Below are 19,575 nucleotides of genomic sequence, written 5' to 3'. Positions count from 1 at the left end.
CCAAACATTCCAGTAGGTGCTCACCTAGGCCTTTGATCATAGGCTTGGTCAAGCATCATGGACGATGGTTGGGTCCTCTCCATTGAAAACGAGGGTTATCGACTCCAGTTTTGGGAACAATCCCCACTATCAAGGAACTCCCATTTTCTTTCTTCAGTCCAATCTGGTGGAATTAAGGGAAGAAGTGCACACTCTTTTGCAGAAAGGGGCAGTCAAGAGGGTTTTAAAGAACAGTCCTGTCTTTTACTCCTGACTCTTCCTGGTCATCCATCCATTTGGGAAGTCTCCATTGACCTTCAGGATGCCTATTTAAACGTCCCATTTTTCCTCCATACCGCAGATATCTTCGTTTTTTCTTAGACCAGGAAGTTTTTCAATTTTGGGTTCTGCCTTTTGGAATCTCTTCCACACCCAGAGTCTTCACCCAGGTTATGGAGTAGTAGTGGCCCACCTTCGAATACCGGGAACATCAATTCTCCAGTATTTTGATGACTGGATGATTCACCATGTCCATGTTTAGTCCCTTTATCAGGATCTGTCCTGCTCTTGGTCCACCATTAGTCCGTTGGGTCTCATACCCAACCTCAAGAAGTCGGAACTTGTTCCATCACAGGACTTTGTTTAAGTGGGAATGAACTTCCTAATGAACCAAAACTTTATCCAGGTTCCCCTGGATCGGGTAGATTGAATCCTGGCTCTTCTCAAGATGCTATGAACAAAAACCTTCTTTATTTGCTTGCCTTTATCTGTCCCTACTTGGAAGCTTTAACACCTCTGCTGAATTGGTTCTTTCGGACATCTTCACATGCATCCTCTACAGTTTCTCCTTCTGGCAAGTTGGAAACCACACAGAGATTCTCTGTCAACCCTGATCCCTCTAGGACCAGTTTTTCACCACCATTTGCTTTGGTGGATGAAATGAGACAGATTCCTGATGGGGGTTTCCATGCATGCACTCTATCCCCATTCCTATCTGTTCACAGATGCGTCTGATTCAGGCTGGGGAGCCCATATAGAGCCAGAGGGCATAATTCTCTGTGGTTCCTGGACTTGGGTTGAAATGTCTCTCCACTTCAACAACCTAGAAATAATAAAAAAATGCCCACTCTATGTCCTTCTTCCAGACCCAATATATCCAGTGGCTTCAGAGATGCAGCTAAAATAAATAAATTCCTTTGTATGAGGGCCTCAAGGTAGATTAGTTCTTAGCTAATTGTGTTACCCTCTTTAAATAAGGTCATTATTATTTTATTATTATTATTAGAAATGAAAGCAGTATTTCTAGCATTGCAAGCATTCATCGACCTCATAAGGGGCCAATATGTCATGGTCTCCTTAGACAACATGTCTGTCATAGCCTACCTACAAAATTACTAGAGGGGAGAGGGGAATGGAAAAAAAGGATTCCAATGAAATTGTGTACGATTTTAATTTCATTTAGAAAACAGGGACTGTTAATACTTTTTATTGTTATTTTCATATGTCATTTATGATTAATGAATGAGTAGAAATTCATTATTAATCTATAATCCTGCCATTGAAAGAACATTTATATATTCATATTTTGCGCCATGGGTGGATCACAATTTGATATACCAATAGTATTGATATGTCAATTTGCTTTATGCCAACACTCTAAATGCCATGTCATTTTTAATGTTATATATATATATATATATATATATATATATATATATATATATATATATATATATATATATATATATATATATATATATATATATGCTGTATCAATGATATGCCACGAGATGTATAAATTTTTCATTAAAAGGAAACTAGGCTTGCCTGAGTTTCCCTTTAATGAAAAATTTATGAGTGGTATTTCATTGATACAGTGTACATAGTATACATATATTTTATTTATATCACATACAAATACACATATTTGCACTTTGAATGGAGTTACAATATGCTCCTGTTAATTGTGTATTGACCGAGTGAATGAACTTCTCACATCCCTGGGAGTGTGTCCGCTACAAAATATAGTTCTGCGATTTTTCTTGTTCACAATCACATATGCAAATTGATAAGTTGATTGTTTTCTTTTTCAGTTTCTATTTTTATTCACATTTATTCAATCAGTATAAGATACACTCATGATTTAAACATGAAAAGTTTTTATAAAGAAAGTAGTGCACTACAAACACTGTTACCCTCTTGTACACTGAACCTGTACTGTTGGGCATTCATGTACTGGCATATGGAAATTAGCATGGAATAGAAACTAAGTGAAATGATGAACCAACAAGAGGTAATTAAAATATTTTAATATACTGACAGTTCATCTAAGTCATTATTCTGCTTTAATTAACATTTCTAAAAACTATAAAACTCTCTCTCTCTCCCCTCCCAATTGGACGGCTTGACTAACATTACCATCTTTCATAATAGGTCCAGAAACATCGTCATATTCCACAAGCAAAAATCCCCAATGCTCGTATTTTCAAGGATTTTCACCCGTATCTAGCTACGATAATCCAAAGGGGGGGGGTTGGGGGTGACCATTTGGACATTTGTATATTTAATAGTTAATAATCGATTTTTAGAACATTATAATTGGTTTAAGAAACAACAATGAAGGATTAAAACACAATACAGTATATGTGCATTGTAACTGATAAGTTTAACATATAGCCCTAGTGTCACTAGCTATTGCAACTATGTATCATTGATATTATGAACACTGTAGACGGATCCCAAGGAAGGCGTAAACATACCATTACGATGAACCAGGTTACTGTAAGTTACTTGGTACAAGTTCAGTTTTAATGTTTTCATCCAGCGCAATGTTCTCCTCTCTCACTCCACATTTGTGCTTATTTTGTCATTTATGCACTAGAGCGAATGGAAAAAAGAAAGGATTCCGATGAAATTGTGTACCATTTTAATATCATTTAGAAAACAGGGACTATTAATACTTTTTATCGTTACTTTCATGTGTCATTTATGATTAATGAATGAGTAGAAATTCATCATTGATCTATAGGCCTGCGGTTGAAAGAATGTTTACATATTTGTATTATTGTGCCATGGGCAGATCACAATTTGATATACCAGTAATATTGATATATCAATTTGCTTTATGCCAACACTTTAAATGCCATGTGATTTTTAATGTATGTGGTATAAATATATATATATATATATATATATATATATATATATATATATATATATATATATATATATATATATATATATATATACACACATACAACCATGTTATTGGGGGCACCATACACAGTTTGTTAAATAATGGGATTGTGAAGAAAACAAAATGATGACAAGACTTAGTTTCACCATATTTTCTTTGAACCATTATTGTTATACATTGGTATGATTTTGGCCATGCATCCATCATAGTAGCTCTGCATTGTATCCAGTATCATTTTATAATGGTGAAGAGCTGTAATAAAAAGGTGGAAATAAGTGAAAGATTGTCAATCAACATTTTAGTCCTTTTATACTCAGACAATCTAGCTACCATGGCAGGGAAGAAATAAATGAACTTCAAGCTGCACAGCCATGAGAATCACTTGTTCTTACTAATGTATCTGATGATTGTATTAAAAGGTGATGGTGGAAAGCTCTTGATTGTGAGTTACCAAGTCAGGAGGTCTACAGACATCCATTATGGCTGTCACAGTGAACATATTGAAAACCTTGACACAAGTTCTCCAGAATGAATGGTCATGTTAGGATGGGGGGTTTCACCAAAAGTCGTCTCTTGGTGTCTAGATTTTCCTTAATGGAAATGATGGCAATCTTACTCTCAATATGGCCACCACAGTGACTGATCTTAAAATCATATTGCTCAAGAATATCAGAGATGGATTCAACACTGCATTTAAAAAAGCGAAATGATCTTGAGTTTCTAGAAATTCTTTGCAATAAGTAGCATACCATATCTGTCAAAATATGCCATGCAAAAACCACAAAACAGTCATGTTCTCACAAAACAGTCATGTTTTTAAATCACAATTTTCAGTATTCTTTATAATAAAAAAAAATGAAAGATTAATTTTTGGACCACCACTGTATATGCCCCAAGCATGTAGTCTGTATAAACAGTAGACAGTCCTGCTTGGAGCCCATGTAAAACTATCTTTGGAGCAGTTTATACATAAGATTATCATAGAGGCAATAAAAAGGCAAGGTGGTCACACATGAGCAACCACCATTTAACAGATTACTTAATTGGCTGAGAATAGCTATTGTGAAGCAGTGTCCTGCTTGCTCCATACTTTCAAAATTTCCTCAGATTTATGTTGATTTTTATTGATTATGATTCTGCTGTTTTGGTATATAAAGCTGTAAATGGAACTGCTACACACAAAATGTATCTACAAAGACACATTTAGCTAGATACCATCAGTAGTATTCTCACCCCCACCCCCCGTTTGTACCCAATACTGATTTTAAAAATAGAGGGCATCAAAGATATAAAAAATGCACAGAACTTAACAATTTCATTCATTGATGTTTAAATTTTAACCTGATTCAGTTGACAGTTTTTACTAAAATAGATGTTTCTAGAAACCAGAAATGGACAGCAAGCAGTCTTGTCTGCTTATTTACATTAGGAGCTTCCTTTTGCATTGAAATGCCAACAAGCTGACAGTATTATGGACCCAATTGTGACATGCAGCTTAGAAATTATAAATCATTTGTGCATTTGTTATATCCTTGGTGCTTGTTGTTGTTATAATCGTAAGGGGATACAAACGAAGGTTGTACGAATACTATAGTTGTGCACTGTGCTCAGTAGAAGCTGAAAATCTCTTTCTGAAATCTAAAATAAGGAATTAAAGAAAGCTTTAGATTTTCAGGGTTCTTGTCTTGAATAGCATACATTTTAATACAAAACAATAAAATTCCCTCAGTACTTTGAAAAGTAAATGCTTTAACTACATCTTCAGTAATAATAAATAAGTATTCTTTTCAGCTTGTGTTAAATAATCTATGTTATACATACCAGTAAGTAAATTATAGAGAAGGCATTAAGGGAGAATGGTTTTGTACTAATTGAGTGATCCTCTGTAAATAAAAAATTATAACTTGTTATTGTTATTATTAATAGTAGTACAATATTAGTGTTATTATTATTATTATTATTATTATTATTATTAACATTTTGGCTTATTCCTCGGGATCAGTACATTGATCCATCATCCAATATGTATTGTCCATAGTGTGTAGTACATTATGCATTTTTAGTAAGCCATAAACACTTTTCCAAAACTGAAACAATGTTCAGCTAAATTGCACAGATAGCATCCTGAAACGCATCTCCCTCACATTGATGCCAATGATGCGCATTATGCCATTAAATATAACCACAAGCAATCACTAAAACTAAAAAAGAAAAACTTAAAGTAATTTATTCTCAAAACCTGCACAGCATAATTTTATCAGCTTTGACAGAAAGTGTTTTTATATGAAGGTCTTTCAACATTTTTTTTACAAATGTTGTCATCAAATTGGCTTTTTGTTATCAAAATAGATACATGTACCTGTAAATAACTTTTAAGTAGTTTTTCAACAGGATATGGCCCTGTTTGACAGAAAGCATCCTGGAATGAAAGGCCTTCATTATTTTTACAGAAAATAATGTAAACCCACTATCAGATGTGGCTGCTGTTACTAAAAAGAGAACTCCTTAACAAACTTATTCTCAAAAGTCACTAAAAAGAATTTGACTAAATCCAACAGAAAGTATCCTTGCATGAAGGGCTTTCAGATATATACAAGTGATGCTGCTCTGCCATTAGATATGGCCACCTTCATGAAAAATGTGTAAAAGAAAAATAGTTACCAGCAAATGACTTCTAAAAAGTCACTTAATAGAATTTGACCAAATTTGACAGAAAGCATCTTGGCATGAAGTTTGTTTTAAAAAAAATATTTGTACAAATGATGTTGATCTGGCAGCTGTTGCTAAAAATATAACAAACCATTGAAGGATTCAAAAATCTTTTTATAGAATTTGACCACATTTAACAAAAAGCATCCTGGCATAAGTGTCCAAATTTTGCAAAAATACTATAAAAAAAATACTAAACTGCAGCAAATATTGTTGCTGTTACAGAAAATAGATATAACATTTAAATGACTTGTCAAAAACTGTCCAACAGATTATGACCAGATTTGCCAGAAAGCATACTTGCATAAAAGCCTTTCAAATATATACAAATGATCCTGATCTGCCATCAAATATGGCTATGGTTACTAAGCAGAGACAGACCTTTCAACAGTTTCTTCTCCATAACCACTGAACAAAATGCATCCTGTTATGGAAGGCCTTTCAAGTTCATACAGACAATTCTGATCCAATATAAAAAATCGCTGCTGCTAATAGAAAAGACTTAAAATTTTGACTTCTTAAAAGCTAGTGAATGGAACTTGATTAAATTTAAAAGAGCATTCTGCCAGGAAGGTCTTTGTCAATCATCCATCAAGAATGGAAAGTATTGTGAAATAGAAAAACCAAAAGACCACTGTGCAGATTCCACAACAGAATATGATCAAATTTTGGCTGGAACATTTTTGTATAAATGCCTTTAAAATGTGTAGATCTGCTGTCAGTTATGGCTGTTGTTTCTAGCAATAGAAATGTCTAATGACTCTTTCTCAAAATCCTTTTATCATATTTTTAATAAAATTAAAGATATTCTGGTTTGATGGCCTTTTAATTTTACACTAGTGTTTCTGATTTGTGTTTAGATATGGTTCAGTTTTCTGTGAAAACTCTTTTGTGCCAACCAGGTAATAAGAAAAATATTGCAAAACTTTAATCTGAGGAAATTGTTTTTACAAATCTGGCCTTGTCATGAGATAAAATTTTGTTGCAATTAGAATTTGCTAAATTTTTCCAAAGGTTAAAAATAGAGCATATCGTACAGTAGGAGGTTTTTTGGTTCTAATCTTGCACTGTCTAATTGACATATCTGAAGCCATAGACATCCTGCAATCCATAAATTCCTAATGAGCTTGTTTGATTCAGCATTGACTGCAAGCACTTTAGATTCATCAGTGCAGTCATATCAGTCTTGCCCAAGTCAGTTTTTGGAATTTTGCACATTGTTGAATATTATGTTCTGGTGATGTTTAAGGTTTCGTTAAAATGGTTGATGAAAGCAGGCAAGCACTGTAAATGTTAAAAATCGAAATGGGTTTAATTAACAAGGGCACAATTTATCATGTAAGCAGGGCAAACTAGTGTAGGGATGAAATAGTCTGTGGTGTTATTTTGCCTTGACTCCAGGGGCACAATTTGTCATGTAAGCAGGGCAAACTGGTGTAGGGATGAAATAGTCTGTGGTGTTATTTTGCCTTGACTCCAAGGGTACAATTTATTATGTAAGCAGGGCAAACTAGTGTAGGGATGAAATAGTCTGTGGTGTTATTTTGCCTTGACTCCAAGAAAAGTTGCAGATTAAAAGGTGTTAAGGAATCAGACTAGATGTTCACTTATTTCCCTGCAAATCGAGATAATAGATTATACTGCTTTTTGGTATTTTGATAATGTTGGATCAAAGGCATTTATATTGTCAAGAGTGAAACATTTTCAGTGTTTTAAAAATTAACACTGCTAAATCTTTTCATTCTTGTTTTTTTTTTTAGTTCAGGAATTTCTCAGACTTTAGGAAATCCTCAAGATTTCTTTAAAAATTAAACAAGGTGAATTTCATGTAATATCAAGGTAGCACAGCTGTATTTTAATTCTGGATGCCTTCTAATTTTTCAGTGTTATCTCATCTGTGCCAACCAGGGAGTAAGCAAGATACTGTAAAACCTTTAAATCAGAAAATGTTTGATGTTATTGAAACTTCAGCCAGGTGTTCTTACAACTCAGAGCATGCAATCCCATACATGTGTTACTTTCAGAGCATCAAGCTGAAAGATGTTAAAAATATTCTGAAACTTCAATAAATTCTGTAAAATCTGATATTTTTTCCCCTAGGATTATCAGTGTTCATTGATGCAAAATAAAATAACTATCATTTGGGTTTTCTTTTAAATAATACATTATTTGTGCTCTGAAAGGACAAGGGGCTTCTTACAACATTCCTCCTGTAATAAGACCAGGCATCTATTATAGCATTTCTCTTGTAATAAGACCAAGAGCTTGTTACCGTATTTATCCTGTAATAAGACCAGGCATCTAGTATAGCATTTCTCTTGTGATAAGACCAAGAGCTTGTTACAGTATTTATCCTGTAATAAGACCAGGCATCTATTATAGCATTTCTCTTGTGATAAGACCAAGAGCTTGTTACAGTATTTATCCTGTAATAAGACCAGGCATCTAGTATAGCATTTCTCTTGTGATAAGACCAGGAGCTTGTTACAGTATTTATCCTGTAATAAGACCAGGCATCTAGTTTAGCATTTCTCTTGTGATAAGACCAGGAGCTTGTTACAGTATTTATCCTGTAATAAGACCAGGCATCTAGTATAGCATTTCTCTTGTGATAAGACCAGGAGCTTGTTACAATATTTATTCTGTAATAAGACCAGGCATCTATTATAGCATTTCTCTTGTGATAAGACCAGGAGCTTGTTAAAGTATTTATCCTACAAAAAGACCAGATCCCTATTGTAATATTTCTTCTAATATTTCTCCTGTAGTAAGACCAGGAACCTATAGACCATTCTTAATGAGATCCTCTTGAATAATAATGTATCGCAAAAACGAGGCTAAGATAGGCAGATTGAGAAATAAATATGGCGTCCTACTGTACGTCAAGTAACGATCTGAGCTGTTTGCCAGATATTTCTTTTACATTCGTTGAGAATTTCATCATGGGTGTCTCTTCCAAAATGTTGTTATCCACCTTCTCTGCAATCGGTTGTCTCACTGCAGGTGGTTTTCTTGCTTTCCCTTCAGTTGTCCAAGTAAAAATTGATGGAATAGCATCTTGTTTTAAGCAACATCTGTTGGGTGTCCATCTATAGTCCTGTTGCTTAAAGTGTCTAGAACAGACAACTGTATTTGTAACAATCTAACAAAAGAAAAAATAAACCACGAGTTAATTGCAATAATTAGTTGTAAAAATAACCCAGTTATTTCAGCACAGGCCGTTGAAATTATATCACTAGTAAATAAAAATGCCAGAATATGAAGACAAAATGGAGGGAGACACACCCACCCACCCACATTATATATATATATATATATATATATATATATATATATATATATATATATATATATATATATATATATATATATATATACACACACACACACACACACACACACACACACATATATACATATATGTGTGTGTGTGTGATTTTTTCCCTCCCTTTTGTCTTCATATTCTGGCATTTTTATTTACTAGTGATATAATTTCAACGGCCTGTGCTGAAATAACTGGGTTGTTTTTACAACTAATTATTGCAATTAACTCATGGTTTATTTTTTCTTTTGTTAGATTGTTAGATTTAAGCTCACAAACATTTTATTTATTCATGTAATAAAGACTCTAGATCTTTTGTTAACTGCTTAATTTTGTTTTTGGAGGGGGTTTCTCTGACATTAACTTACTACAATGATAGAATTTCAATGGCCTGTGATTTAAGTGTGTGTTTTCCCTTACATTGACACACATCAATATGTTCTATCAACAGTTTCATTAATTCTTATCCACTCTCTCTCTCTCTCTCTCATAATTTCATTCAACTTGTACTCTCATCATTTTCACTGTACTGGTGCTATTTCTCTTCTCTATCGTGGTCATTTACATTCTACTTTCTTTTTTTTTCTTAACGAGGTAATAAAGTTCACTTTTTCTGTACTTACTCCTCCTACGTAAATTCATAATTTCTTATATAAATGCGCTGCATGGAGGTACACCCAGTTTTCGATGACCCCGTTATGTGGAATGGGACTAGGGGTAACATTTTTAGAAACCTGTCATTATAAAACACACATACATACAATCATTTGCTTCATCGACAGAATCTATTTTGCATTTGGATTTCTCTTTCTTACATCATTCAGTTGCAAGAAAATATAAACACACCAACAATCATCCAGTTTCTTACCTTAAAATTCGGCCCCTCATCACGACATATTGCAACAATCCATTTTCTACGAAGCTCCATCTTCTTCACTGATGGAATATGGTGGTAGCTTAAATCTATGTGAATTCTAGCATTCCCATTGCACAACAGAACACAACAATAATTGTCATGATTTTTTCCGTTGCCAGTATCAACTGTAGCAGCCATGGTTGCGAGGTGCGAGGTAAACTGAAGCTGGTGCCTATCTTAGCCTCGTTTTGGATTCGTTGACCCAGGGTTACATGAATACATTCTGAGAATGGTCTGTTGCAGTATATCCCCTATGATGAGACAAGGGGGTCTATTAACACTATTTTTCCTATGATAAGACCAAGGGGTCTGTTGCAGCATTTCTGCTATGATAAGACCAAGGGGTCCATGACAGTAATTCTCACATGATTAGACTTGAGGGTCAGCCAAATTAATTTGTCAAAAAGTAGGGAGTGGTCTTGGTTTAGATTGTGTTATTTGCCCAAAAACAACTTTTAAAATAAAGGGTGGGCATATCACATGTTTAGGCATATATATGTATTTTTGTGAATTCTGTACGTTCTCAGTGTAGTGCAGATTTTTCCTGTTGAAGTTACAGAATACCAGCATTTTCAGACTTCTAAATTAAATTTGAAATATGTGCTCAAAAAGTTTCACTAAGAGAGAATAAGTTTTAAGTCTGTAATAGTAACCTAATTTGTTTCCTGTTGCAAGGCAAAACACACATAAACCCCCCAAAATATATGCATTTTCTGGGATTTTAAACTTGGTGCTTAACTAAACGAAACAGGTGACAAAATGTCAGGTCAGAATTTTGGATGTTAATGTTATTGATGCCTGTTGAGTGCATGAAGAAATATTGTTCAATTTTCACTCCATTGCAGTATCTATTTTCACTCCATTGCAGTATCTATTTTCACTCCATTGCAGTATCAAAATTATTTCAGTTGGGAAATCCACTAATTCACTGGTTAGACATAAAAAATATGTTTTCCCTATGTGTACTTACATTCTTCTAATGGTTCTCTTTTACCAATTAAAAGATTCCCTCCCAAAAGAAAGAATTTTTAATTTTAGAAATTAAAATTGTTTTAATAGGTCCAATTTTAACTAGAATAATGGAATTTAATCTGTTTCCAGTTGCTAGATGAAATCATTCTAAGTATTTTATATCAAATTTGTGATCAATAAAATCTAATTTGCAGCAACATGCTTTTGTCTTTTCAGAGAACTATTCTGAAGCAGTGAAAATTCTCAAAGGGGAGTATGTGATCCAGGCCATCACAGAGCATAAAATGGAGAAGGCTCTTATCTTCTGCCGCACCAAGATTGATTGTGACAACCTAGAGAAGTATCTACAGCAGAGAGGGGGAGGTAGTTAAATCATTTGGTTTGAATTTATTTTATACATCAAGGCAAAACAATATCTGATAAAGAGCCAAGACAGTTTCCTTTTTTTCTCTCACAGGAAGAATATAGATATGAATTTTGTCGCAAGTACTACAGTAAGTTTTTATCAAATTAGGCAAAGGTCATGTTATATTGCTGCGTGCATTGACAACTGTGCATCTGTCAGCATTTACCAAATTTTATCATCTAAAATACTGCTCAGCTTTCATCAAACTTTATTTCTTACAGCATGTTCCACCAAATTATTTTTTTTACTTCCCTAGCAACCATTTGGTTTCCATAGCAACCAAAAGTAAAACTTTAAAAATCCAAATTTAAAAAAATATATATATATATATATATATATATATATATATATATATATATATATATATATATATATATATATATAAATCAGGATTGTTCATTTTGACATGCTCTTCAAGAGATGTGAGTTTGGTGGCCTCCAAACTATGTTTGGTTTCCCTTGGAAAATGTGTTTTTGACATATCCAAAAACCTACTAAGTCAGTTTGACTGGACTTGGTAGGAATTTTTCCTTTGACATGTTCTATAAAAATTACACTTGTGGTGGCAAACCTAGTAACCTTTTGGTTCCCATGGTAACCAAAATTAAACGTTTTTCACTGAAACACTGGGCAAAAAATGTGGAGTGCTTATGTGATGGCTCCAGACATGAGGTAATAAAGATTGTTTTGAAGGTTTTGATTATGGTTTATATAAAATAATTTTGCATTTAAATTCATCTGCTCTATGACATTGACCCAGCTTAGATTTTAAATCATGAATGTATATGTTAAATAACTAAGGTGAAAGAACACCTCCTAGCCTCACTCATATGTTACATGAAAAGAACTGGATAAGTCACTTCAGTTGACCTGGTACAACCTTTGCACTACAAGTTAACAAGAGTATGAACTGTGTCAATGGGTATTTGATTGTCAAGTGACTTTTTAAAACGTGTCCAAGAATTGACCCAATCAGGTGCCTTAACAGTGTCACAAAAAAACACGTTTTTGCTGAGTATACCACATTATGCTCATCTGAAAACAATACATCTTGTTCTAAATAACAGCTGGTAGTTTCTTTCTTAGGGACACAAGTCTTTCAAGAATTGTTTGTTAAAACAAAAGTAATTATCAGTAGTTGTGACTCATTGTAGTACATAACATTCAAATATTTTCAAAATAATTGTTGTATATGCAAAAGGCCTATAATTACCTGTGTCTGCCGTTATCTGAAAAGGTAAAATGCTCTACCTATGCAAATTCTGACCATGGATAATTCAATATCAGACAGTGAAATAAAACTTGATGGAGACTTTCATGCAATAAAATAAACATGCCTTTGTGTGGATACTTTGTGGTATGTATAATGCAGGGTTCCCACGCTACCAGGAAATCGGGAAAAAGTCAGGAGAAATGATAATTTTTTTCCCAACCATGAAAGTCCTCGAATTTCACAAATATTGATGAAAGTCGGGAAAAACCTGGGAATTTTCCTCCACAACTTGACGCCTGAAACAATTACATAACTGAGTCGTAACTGAACTGATCATGAGTTAAATTTATCGAGTTATTAGGAAGTTGCTGCATGGATCATTTGGGTGCTTGCCATAAATAAGTTTGTTGTGACAATCCAAACGCTCAGTGGATTAGATTCGTCTGGTAGACTTTTTGTTTCACGGACAGTTCGATATCCGTATATTTTTTATATGGAAGGTATGAAAACCAGTCAGGCATCACAAGAGGCCAACATGATGGCATTAAAGCATATCAGCTTTGCGGATGGGCTAGCAAACTTAAACGTTAAATCGAGTTATACCTGCATGAAATCGATATGAAAATTATTTATTTTCTCAGAAATTGCGATTATTAAAATCGTTATGTCTGTTATCTGCTGATAGACGATAAAACTAGTGCGTTGATGAACTTTGAGCTGGTACTAGCGATTTCGATTGCTAGGCACATGAGCACACAGAATCTCACAACCGTCATTTTCAAATGTTGTAGAATTTTTTTTAAATGAAAGTTGTATACTGGTTGTAATATAAAAACAAAAACGAAAGAGCACAAAATTCTCTATATTTATTCCAAGACCAACTTCCATTGTTTCGTTTTACCACGTTGACATGTGCTCTCTCACACAGGGAGTATATGAAGCAGGGAACCAGACTTGTCTGCTTGATGAATCAGACTGGCCAAGTTTCTTATAGTTGTTCTCGAAATAAATATGTTGAGAATTATATATTCTTTCTGGTTTTTACAAAAGGTATCAGACTTAACATTTAATATAATTTAAATTTTGTACAATAACATTAAAAAGGAGTTTGTTGTTATCACATGACTATTAGACTTCCGATGTCGTTGTTTGAGAGTTTTCAAGTCATGTGACTATTTACATAAATGTCGAGTACCGGGTCAGGTTTCATCTATGCCAAGTTTCGTCTAGTTTGTCAGCAGATTAAAGACATAATGATTTTAATACTTGCCATTTTCGAGAAAATAAACAGTTTTCCTATTGATTTCATGCAGGTATAATTCGATGTAACATAGTTTAAATTAGCTAAGCCTGCTGGTAAGCTAACTTGCCGTGGCGGCAGATTCCCAATTTTGTTATATGTAATTGCTCTGAACCCACACTCCATCCTGAATGTCCAAATGTGAAAAATGGGGTTGGACTATTCGGAGGAAAACCGGATTAGAAATTTTTTTAATCTCTCAGCTGAACTTTGGTGTGAAACTATTTTACACAGTGACATGTAGCTTGATGCAGTGGTTTTAGATCTTAAGTAGAACACAGGTGAAATGGGAAAGTGTTGTCCCTTTTATTATATATTAAGAAACTATAAGAGCCCATGTATCAGTGCAGGTTTTGGGACTGGTTTATTGAACTACAAGAAGACAAGTTGATTTCACAGAAAATTCAGTCCTTGTTTTTACAACATTATATAATTTTGAAGGTCTTTTGTCAAAATTTAAATCAGTCCTTTTGTAAATGTCTTTAAATGATGGAACTTTAAACCAAATCGTCTTAAGGAGTTTAGGTTGGTTGAAAAATCTTGTTTGAGATTTTATTGGCACATATAAATTCAGGGTTAAACTTTGTTCGCTACAAGATAAGATTCTGATACTTTGCATTTTTTTCTTCATACTGTGATAGGAAATGTTTACCTTGTATAATATGCAGATGTATTGCTCTAGAATTCTTTGGAATTAAAAGTTTGAAAGGAAACAAAATAATTTATGCTCATTATGTTCTTTCCACGTAGAAACATAATGCACGTCAGCAAAGTAATGTTAGGATTTGTATTCTGTACATTGAAATGACTTTAAATGCCAATTTATAGGAATATATTCAGATTTGTTCCATGTGACTCATTTTGTGGTTTTGAACTTGATTATCTTTCCTGAGATATATGTTTTGGAGAGTCTTGAAAGAGAAATGTCTTCAGATTTGGAAAATGCATGTTTTATAATCCAGTAATTCAGTAATGGTCATATGTTAACCTTGAAAAAATTAATTTCATCCTGGAAAAGACCTGAAATTTATATTTAGAAAACGTGGAAACCATGATAATGCCATCATTCCAAAAGTTAGTCACTGTGACCTGTATTTCATTTTTTGTGCTTCGTTTATTTCTTTCAGAGTTGTCAAAGTGGAGGGTTGTGTTGTAAACTCTTGATTTTTAAGGTGCATCTATATGTCTGTTTATTGATCATGGTGAATAGAAATCAGGTAAATCTCATGTTAGAGAGTACTTCTGAAGTTTGTATTACTCCAGTCATTGGCTGAAATTTAAATACCAAATACCTAGCTAATTGTGCCTCAAATGGCAAGCTGTTGTATGTTGTGTAAGTGGGATATATGATACTAAAGTTATATTACAAGAAAAAGTGAAAATGTATATTGATTGACCTAGAGGATTATCAGTTGGTCTGCCCCATATCCAGTGTATTGGTTGACATGGAGCAGAGGTCTCAAACACAAAGCCCGCCAAACATATCCTGTGGCACACAGAATGATTGGCATCACAGGGTGTAATGAGAGATAACACAGGTGGTGTGGCCCTTGGGCCACTGGAAATGCCCTCATGCAGTTTGAGTTTGAGACCCATCCTAGAGGATGACCAGTTAACCTGCCTCATATTTGTATAATTTATTGACCTAGAGGATTACCAATTAGCCTACCCCATATCCAGCATATTGGTTAACCAGAGGATTACCAATTAGCCTGCACCATATCCAGTATATTGGTTGACAGAGAGGATTACCAGTTAGCTTGCACCATGTCCAGTATGTTGGTTGCCCTAGAGGATTACCAGTTAGCCTGCTGGATATCCAGTATATTGGTTGACCTAAAGAATTGCCAATTAGCCTGCCCAGTTTCATTATATTATTGACCTAGAGGATTCCAAATTAGCCTGCCCTATGTCTATATTGGTTGAGCTTGAGGATCACCAGTTAGCCTGCTGGATATCCATTATATTGGTTGGTCAAGAGGATTACCAGTTAGCGTGCTGTCTATCCAGTATATTGGTTGACCAAGAGGATCACCAGTTAGCCTGCTGGATATCCAGTATATTGGTTGACCAAGAGGATTACCAGTTAGCCTGCTGGATATCCAGTATATTGGTTGACCAAGAGGATTACCAGTTAGCCTGCTGGATATCCAGTATATTGGTTGACCAAGAGGATCACCAGTTAGCCTGCTGGATATCCAGTATATTGGTTGACCAAGAGGATTACCAGTTAGCCTGCAAGATATCCATTATATTGGTTGACAGAGAGGATGACCAAATAGCCTGCCCCATATCATGGTTTTATTTGTATTCTGAATATCCTGTATGTTGGTTGACCTAGGGGATGACCAATTAGCCCATAACTAATGAGGAAAGAGACACCAGGCATCCCAGTGCTGCAGGGTGAGAAGAAAAATGAAATTTGAGGCTTGATGTGATGGTCATGATAAAAGACAGGGGAAGGAGATGCCCAGTGTTTAAAAACATATATGAAGCCATCCCTGTCATTCTTATATTGAGGTATTGATTCTTCTGAAAAACAAAATTAAGCAGTTAACAAAAGATCTAGAGTCTTTATTACATGAATAAATAAAATGTTTGTGAGCTTAAATCATCAGTGTAAACACAGCAAGGTGAAAAAAGTCTCTGCATGAAACTCTTCTCAGCCCTGTTAGACTTTCTTGTGACTAGCACACTGGTTGTTGTTGTTGCTGCTGTAGGATTTAACACCATTTTTCAGCACAAGATAGGCTATACATGGCGTCCAGTATAAGTGGTGGAGGAAGAACCCTGGAAACCCCCAGGAAGAACCACCAACCCACCTAGCACACTGGTAATTTTCCTGCAAATTAAGTATGTGTCCAATAACATGTTCTAAGTTGTATTTGCTGTAGCTTTCTGCCAACTATTTGGCTGCAGTAGCAACCAAGTGGAATTTGCAACTGAAAGGTTCCTTCCTTGGTCTGGATAATTCAAGATCATTAGTAATTTCCCATACTCAGAGCATAAATGTGCGATGGGATATTGCCGAAAATTTCGAACTCTTAACATATTTATGCTCTGAGTACGGGAAATTACTAATGATCAAGTAGAATTTGGTCTGTTCTTCCATATTCTTTGCAGTGGTGCATATATTGTTACCATGTCCTCCACTGTATTCCCTCGTGTTGTCATGTCACCTAAACTTGGCAGACAGTGGGGGTGGGGGCAATATGAATTCCTTTTAAATTTTTACCGACAATGCTGATCCATAATCAAATATAGCCACCATTAGTAAAATGGTTTTTTTTGGTGATTGTGATCTTGCAGCTCTTGTTCCACTTAAGTTAATATTTTGGCGGCGGTACCTTTGAGGATCCATCACAGTTCTTTTGTTAACAGTGTGATCGCATAATATAATTGCTCAATAGAAAGAAGGTTCTACCTCATATCATTTGCAATCATAGAAAATATCTACCTGGAGAATATTTAAGTATCTAATGATTGTGCATTTTTTGGGCTTGGCATCATGTTCCCTTGCACCATTGATTGATGTCTGTAATGATCATTCTCAACTTTGCCCTAGAACTGTCACACAGACAAGCATGTCCTTGTTGAATAACAGTCTAAATATTTCTCTTCATAGTCAAGTTAGTATTCAGTAGGAAGTATAATCAGCATGGTTTTGTCGGTGAATTCCACTTCATTATAGAAACAATCCATCGGTATATTCATGCCTGACAGTTTAGATTACTGACTGTCTGTTTTCATGTTCCATTGCAATGATTTCAAGCTGGCCTCAAGTTGGTATTGGAAGACCAGGGTGTTCCAAATGCTGGATTTATATTTGACTCTTGGTAAGATTATATTTGAGTGCATACGAGGGTCTGTTAATCTTATACTTACACATATATTGGTTGAGAAGCAACACAAATTTCCTATCATTGATGTCATTTAATGTCCACTGCCTCATCTGTAAATTCCTCAGCTTTGTTCAGAATCCATCATATGTATGTAATGATAAATCTTAAACACCAAAGACATTTAAATACCCTTCTGGACAGACATTGAGTCCTTCTAAATTTCATCTCCAGCGGCTAATGATTTTGATCCTTTATATGTTTTATACAGTAGTGTCCCGTTAGATGCATTAACATTCAGCTCCACCAGCCTTTAATTCTAGTCAGTCTGGATTCACATAAGATGTGACATTTATACCTATCATAGTCATTTTCAGGAAGATGAACACATCAGCCATTTGTTAAACTTTAGAGGTCAGTTTTTTTTCCTCTGTTTCACTGGTTAGTAATCCTTGAACCTGGATCCATGAAGTTACTGTGTGCATTGGTGAGGGTGGTTCAGATAGAATACTTAGGCAGCCTTTGCATACTGGTAGTTTTAGATAAAAGCAACAGACTTACCAGCATCATTCTCTTCGATTTCTGATAGGAATTTTTCTGATAGTCACTCAGGGGTTCAAAACAATATCATTTACGTCCTTGTTGGATGTTTTCAGTTTTCCAGTTTGATCTCAGAAAATCATAAGCTTGCCTGGGTCAATGTCAACAACAACACAGCTGGAAAACTCAGTCAAATCAGCTTTGGTAGCAAACCTGATCAAACGATTGATGTCTTGTCAGGTCACCATGTTCGAATGGCCGTAAATATTAACAGTGATTATGTTTCAAGTGTAGATTCTGAGTGACAGTACAAAATCAATAAGTGTTTGTGAGGTCAGGCTTCCCGCAAGCGCATGCAGTACTTCACCAAAAAGATGTCCATATAGTAGACCATCCTTCTGAGTTTGTAATGGTATCATCGAATGTAAACGGTGGTAGATGACTCTGTCATTGAGTGGCATAGTTGCCATATAAATAATCAACATGCATGTCAAAATACAAAAGCTGTCAAGGTGTTACCACATATGCAACTAATGTGTTCCATGTCCATCCTAGAGCCATCTTAGATATAATTATGATGGCTATTGCAGCTGTAGGAGCTGCAGACACAAACAACAGTGGAATTGTTACAAGAATGGAAAGAACTCTTCCCACTTTTGTTTTTATGTCACCTCTGACTTCTTTAACTTTAATATCACTGAGGTGTTCTTTTGTTTAGCCACCTTGAGATGATCAAGTTGTGTTGGAGTTCGCCACAAGGGGACATTTTGTTTCAGACCATGTACAGTAGTAGCTTGGGATATGCAGTTGTGGCGTGATTGTTTGTGAAGTTTGATGATGACAGTTTCCCACATGCAGGGAATCATCAACACAGGTTCATCCTGCTTAATGATACCTTGGAAATGATTGATTTGTGACTCAATCACAAAGCCACAACTGAGTACCATTTCTAGATGTCCGGGGTATTTTAAGACATTTGCCTGGGGATATTTTGGGAGTTGTCCTGAGTAGTCCATGACCTTTTCCTTTCTTTATTCGTCTATGAAACACTATACAGTTTTGAGAAAAAAATCAAAAAGTTTTTCACCAACCACCTTTTTTTAGAGCCATCCTAGATATGATTATGATGGCTATTGCAACTGTAGGAGTTGCAGACACAAAAAACAATGGAATTGTTACAAGA

At 34.9% G+C, this 19,575-nt stretch overlaps 1 protein-coding gene across 1 annotated transcript in view; it reads left to right on the top strand.

The window, feature by feature from the left end:
- The window catches only part of LOC149780279 (ATP-dependent RNA helicase DDX1-like), a 339,496-nt gene that overhangs the window by 237,792 nt on the left and 82,129 nt on the right, over window positions 1-19,575 (top strand). The window contains exon 21 of the mRNA XM_089937077.1: window positions 11,311-11,457. Coding sequence (XP_089793203.1) covers window positions 11,311-11,457 — 147 coding nt within the window. The remainder of the gene's footprint in view (window positions 1-11,310; window positions 11,458-19,575) is intronic.

This window comes from Sinohyriopsis cumingii, chromosome 16 (assembly GCF_028554795.1).
Source record: "Sinohyriopsis cumingii isolate HCF-2022 chromosome 16, ASM2855479v2, whole genome shotgun sequence".
Classification (NCBI taxonomy): domain Eukaryota; kingdom Metazoa; phylum Mollusca; class Bivalvia; order Unionida; family Unionidae; genus Sinohyriopsis; species Sinohyriopsis cumingii.
Note: the sequence above shows the minus strand (reverse complement) of the source record. Positions and strands in the feature narration are given on the sequence as shown.